At 41.1% G+C, this 5654-nt stretch overlaps 1 protein-coding gene across 1 annotated transcript; it reads left to right on the forward strand.

Annotated features, from left to right (window-relative positions):
* Positions 1–377: 377 nt before the first annotated feature.
* LOC117168012 (muscle segmentation homeobox-like) lies at positions 378–5301 on the forward strand. Its single transcript, XM_033353326.1, has 3 exons — positions 378–1564; positions 4352–4533; positions 4647–5301. The coding sequence occupies exons 1-3, from the start codon at positions 703–705 to the stop codon at positions 4863–4865; spliced, it is 1263 nt and encodes a 420-aa protein (XP_033209217.1). The 5' UTR covers positions 378–702; the 3' UTR covers positions 4866–5301.
* Positions 5302–5654: the final 353 nt, after the last annotated feature.

Consider the following 5654-nt stretch of genomic DNA (forward strand, 5'->3'; position numbering starts at 1 on the left):
TTGGTCAATTACACTCATTACCGTCGTCAACTTAGGAAGGCGAGCGTCGATTAAATCTCTCCTTCTCTCTCCGTCGTTTGCTCTCTCTTGCCCCTTAAAGCGTTAAAGCATCCCCACTTTGCAGCCACCAGGTCGTATTTGCATGAGGGGACCTTATCCCTTTGCTGCAAAAATATATACCCACTTGCCCGTTTCCCCTCGTTGCGAGGTGGAAGAGCAACTTCAGAGGCGGCAGCTGGGACCACGCCCTCGACGATAAAAGCCCGCCTCCATTTCGTCCTCTTCCCATCGACGATCCCCACCACTAGTTCCTGCCAGCAAAAGGAAAAAATCAGTCCCACCAGCAAGTTGGTCAAGTCAGTCCACTCGGAGAGCTCGACTTAGTAAGAGGTTTGTTAGCTGATTCTCTGCCAACTAAACTTTACATCTGTCAATAAACCCCAAGTGATCAAGTGTTGCTAATACCTTCGTAGTCCTCAATCTGCACATGTGCTTGAAGAAAAAAACATTGTGTATAGACTGTGCAACAATTCAAGGAAGAATTAAACGAACTTAGACTTTTCATCTGTGTTGTGACTTATATTATCAGTGTTGTTATATTCCGAGAACATTTAAGGAGATGTGATTAACATATGTTTTTCTAAAACCGTGTATCGCTTATTTGAACAATTCTTTTAGACAGCAAATTCGCAAAGTCTAAGAATGACAGTCCTAAGAATGACATCCCCGGTAACACCGCCCTCAACCAGTCCTGGTTCCCCAAACCAGGCTCAGGCTCCTCAGGCATCGCCAACCCCAGCTCATCGGTTGAGCTTTTCCGTAGCATCATTGTTAGCTGGCACCAAGAAATCATCAGATACATCCTCAAGAATCAGTACCTCCTCACCATCTCCAAGATCCTCTCCCAACAATTCATATTCCATAATTCACCACATATCATCTCCTTTATCAAAATACACGTCCACCGATCTGAGATCTCACCGATACAGCATCACGGAGTCCCTGAAGGATTATTCAGATCCAAGAATACCTCACTATGCCTCTTGTGACTCGCCAAAAAGCGTTTCGGACCATGGGACCTCCTCGAAGAATTACGACCTGTCAGAATTCACTGCCGGATCGCCTACTCATCGAAACTTTTCTGGACTTTTAGATTATAGGATGTCTAGCTCCCCAGTCTCCACGGACTTAAAAACCCCAGACTCTAGAATTACTCTATCACCAAAACATCATTCCGTCATCGGTGCTCGCGATATTCGGTCCCAGTCCCCAAGGAGTTCACATGATGAGGGGCGTTCAAGGTGTTCGGAAGGTGAAGACGTCGAGGATGTGGCGGATGATGAATCGAGTCTGGTTGACGTCGAGGATCTTCAGCAACACGCATCTAGTCCCACGCCCGTAAGGCCCACTCCAGCATATATTGGTGGTTTTTCTGCACTTGGGAACATCTCTGGAATCACGCCCGGCCTACATCCAGCGATGTGGGGTGGACATCAGTCAGCAGCGGCAGCTGCAGCTGCCACCTTTTTTCCGTCGCACTTCTCTCATCATGCACCTTTGAATGGTAAGCGACCGTCTGATTATTTCAATTAATTTCATGTAAATAAATGTGCTTCTTACGGGGGAAAGTTCTTTAGATTTAAATCTTAAGAGCGAAATGAATGTGCCATTTTTAAACGGATCAAATGATATAGAGATCAGACATATTCAAATCCAACAAAGTTCTGATAGCATCTGTTGAACCAACTACTTGTAATTTCCTAATTTTGACAATGCAATCTCAAATATATTCAGTATAATAAAAAGCAATAAAATTAATCGATAAATATCAAGGTCGACTCCTGGTTCTGTTCATCTGAGGACAGAAGCAAGCATATTAAATACCCATTCGGATGGGTAATCAAATTCTCACTTCATTACAAATCCGGTTTTGCGTCGGGACAAAAAGAAATGAAAGGAGTGGGGGATCAGGAGAATTAGCGGTTAATAAGCAGGCATTCCGATAAAAAGGCTGCCTATATCATTATAATGACTGACTCTAGAGACAAATAGGTATTCCACCGGGCAAAAATTAATTTGCAGGACAGGTAGTTTGTAGAAGCGAGCCGATAGCTTACCGACGGTCGATGGCGGTGTGGTTAGACAGGCTTTGGTATCCGCGCCGGCAACTCGTTTCTTATATTACATTATCGTTCCTTATATTACATTCATTTTAACTGCTTATATATTAGCAATATTGCCTATCCCAAGTGCCACAACAGGAAAGCTCCGTTTAGCTTACATTATGACTCGGGAGTGGTATTCTTAGCTTTGAGTCTGCGAGTACGAGAGGCGGTGTATATGTGCGAGGGAGAGGCGTCGTAATTCTGAAATATAGCCTCTTTGGAAGAAGCACCCTAAACATACGGCTTCTTCAAACTTTTACGCCTCCATCTTTTATTTCGACTCTCAGAGAGGGAAAGCTCTGGTACTTGAAGGATGAGAATGAAATTACGAGTTGAGTTACTTTTACGATCAAGTAGAATGAGGAGAGCTCATGATCTTTGCTTACCATCAGGTACAAATCTGAGGGAATTTGGGTTATTAAGATATCCGAGATGCATAGATTGAATTTGAATAATATAGAATAGTTAGATGTTGATAATGTCTACAATTTTGTATTCGGTGCATGAATACATGAGATAGAATCTTATAGAGGGTAACGCGTATATAGCTATACACAGGGACTTTGATATGTTGACAACTTTATAGACATGCCAGATATTATGAGGAAGTGAACATCTGAATTATAGTAATGCCAGGTGTCATATAAGGAAATAAACATCTGAGTAAAATCTTTATCATTTGTATTCTTGGTTTTCAATGGGCTGATGTAGATTGTAGATGGGGATAACATTTTTTTTTAGTTTGTGGGAAGAGAAAAAAATATGGTCATCAGTCAATTTCCTTCAACTAGAGAGGAGATTGGGACAAGACGGTAGCAGCGTCATTACGCAATGGGAACAAAGGAGTTTTGCCGGTCCGATCATCTTTGCCTTCGTGGAAGACACTTATCTCGGCAAAATCAGCTAATTATTTCGAATGCGTTCCCGATCGAGTCCGGATTAAAGTCCGTCCGGGTCGTTTTTGGCCCGGTGGCCCAAGAAAGATTCCGAATGCCGAGACTAATTGGACCCTTAGCCAGTCGGAGGAGGAACCGATACAAAGGAGGACGCGAAACAGCAGCAAGCAGGATCAACGCAACGAGCTCGTACGGGGCTTCGCAGCCGTATCTGGCGGGGCCGAATTTGAAATTCAGAAACGCCGATGGCCTTTTGTCTCCCACGTAAGACTCTGCGACGTCGAGCCATCCAACTCTGTCCTACAAATCTGTCAATTGTTTCGGGACAAATCTCGGGAGTAACTTGGATATTCGACCCCAGCCTTATTCCTCAATGTTTCGACTTGTTATGCCTTTTGAAAATACTCTGTTTGAAAGCCTTTAAGAATATATCAATGAGTTTTTTTCTTCAAGGGTTGATATACTCTTATTAGAGCCAATTTACATCTTCAATTGGTGATCAAATATTCTAAGAGATACATTTCAAATCATGATATTAAAACAGTCTGCGTTCTGCGTACAGAAGAAACAATTTAATTGGTTTTTAAATATTGCAGATATGAAATTCGATATGCACGTGTCTATCAAATAGGCTTGAATGACAGCAAACAAGTCGAAAGCAAAGTAAACAAGTTTTCCGGAGTGTTAATTGTTGCGTGACTCTTACATGTCTCGCGAGGTTATCGGTTTAGTATGAGTTGAAAAAGCTCTTAATGCAATCAGTATCATTGAGCAATATTTTACATAATATAGCGTAACGGATGGGTAAACCAATAAGATACATTCTCTATGCTATAATTGCTGAGTGCAAACATTGTTCTTTTTGCCATTTCGCATCAATGAGATTAGATATATAGGAAACCAAAATTAATTTTTGTAATTAAATGAGATAGTTCGTGCGAGATACGTGCACCTCTATACAGATTCTTGATCACACAGTCTGTCTATGCCTATAAACCGTAAAGAGAACAAATTACATGAGATTTACCACGATATAGGCGCGGTTCAAAAAGTTTCACGGGGGAACAATTCAAAGCCGGAATTTGCGGTTGCTCTGAAAAAGTGTAATGAAGCTAGTTTGTGGCATCGAGCCAGCAGAAAATTGTTATGGTTTACGTCCTAAAAATAAACGATACCTTATGTATCCTACATCTTGCAAAAACGGTACATTGCGGTCGACCTCTTCTTTTCGATTTCTTTGGTATTATGAAAGGTTCATATAATCAGGAATCTCTTCTTTTTTGTTTGCAGAGAATGGAGAGCCAGCCAAAATCAAGTGTAATCTGAGGAAACACAAACCTAATCGGAAACCGAGGACACCTTTTACCACGCAACAATTATTGGCACTGGAGAAGAAATTTCGAGAAAGACAGTACCTTAGTGTTGCTGAACGAGCAGAGTTTTCATCGTCCCTTCATCTAACAGAAACACAGGTGAGAATTTAAAAAGTCATTTATCATTGTCTGTTAAACCGTTGAACGATTATTGTATATGGGAAAGGTTTAAAGTGGATTGAGTATTAATTTGTTCTCTTTCTCGCTTGCAGGTAAAAATTTGGTTCCAAAATAGGAGAGCGAAGGCAAAGCGTCTCCAAGAAGCAGAGATCGAGAAACTGAGAATGTCCGCAGTAAGGCAACATCATACAGCACTTTATGGATCTCATCATGGGCTTCTCGGACCAGCAGGGCTTTATCCAGTAGGAATGTTGTCCCATCCCGGTTTGACGTCTCATCACCCTATTTCTCAGCACCCTACAAGGGAATGATCTTGGAATTAAACGGGAATGAATAAATCTGGGCGGCCTCAATCTCAGTGAGCATGTTTGTAAGTGTAAAGTAAAAACGACCCGCAAGTCTAAGGATAGATTACAGACGATGGTTTCAGAAACGATATTGCGAGTAATCGCGCTAATTAATAATTGCCAGAGTCGTATTTAATTGGACGTGAAATGAACTGGCGGTTTATGCTCGCCAGTAGCGGACTGAACCATGAAACTCCGGGCGTCTTGAGTTTGTAAATAAATTGTAAATAATATCGTCTGACGACGATCAAATTATTCTGTAAATATGTGATCCTGCGATAAATGTGTAATTAAAACTGTAGGCAGACGCCTGCGGTTTCTTCTCATTTTTGTATAAATGTAAGTAAGATATAATAGAAGAGCCTATTTAATAAATTGCAATGTCTTGAGTACCTGCAAATCTTTTTTCTCGATGTTTACCTCTCAAAAATTCCTCACATGACAATAATTTCTTGAGTTGATCTCAAGAAGGGTATGTAAGTTTCTATATAGGCGGAAAGTTTCTTCTTGGGTTCTAATATTAAAATAGACCTTGAAGAAGTAACTACAGTTTCTGGAAAGTCAAAGGGAGAATTTAAAAGAGTGCGATGAACCACTTAAGTTAAAAAAGGCAGGAAGGTGTAGAAATCATGTCGCGTGATTTCGGTCCGTATAATTTAGCATAGAAGGTAATTTTTTGATTCCACCTAATCGTAAGCGGTTTCCTGTGTGGAAGAAGATCTCTTTTCGCGATTACTTGGTATATCCAGAATG

Source organism: Belonocnema kinseyi, chromosome 2 (genome assembly GCF_010883055.1).
Source record: "Belonocnema kinseyi isolate 2016_QV_RU_SX_M_011 chromosome 2, B_treatae_v1, whole genome shotgun sequence".
NCBI classification, from domain to species: domain Eukaryota; kingdom Metazoa; phylum Arthropoda; class Insecta; order Hymenoptera; family Cynipidae; genus Belonocnema; species Belonocnema kinseyi.

Bases quoted from the DNA above. Each gene is read 5' to 3' on its own strand.
- LOC117168012 (XM_033353326.1), top strand. From the start codon at position 703: ATGACAGTCCTAAGAATGACATCCCCGGTAACACCGCCCTCAACCAGT. The intron at 1,565-4,351 runs GTAAGCGACCGT...TTTTGTTTGCAG, and splicing joins TCATCATGCACCTTTGAATG to AGAATGGAGAGCCAGCCAAA. The intron at 4,534-4,646 runs GTGAGAATTTAA...TCTCGCTTGCAG, and splicing joins TTCATCTAACAGAAACACAG to GTAAAAATTTGGTTCCAAAA.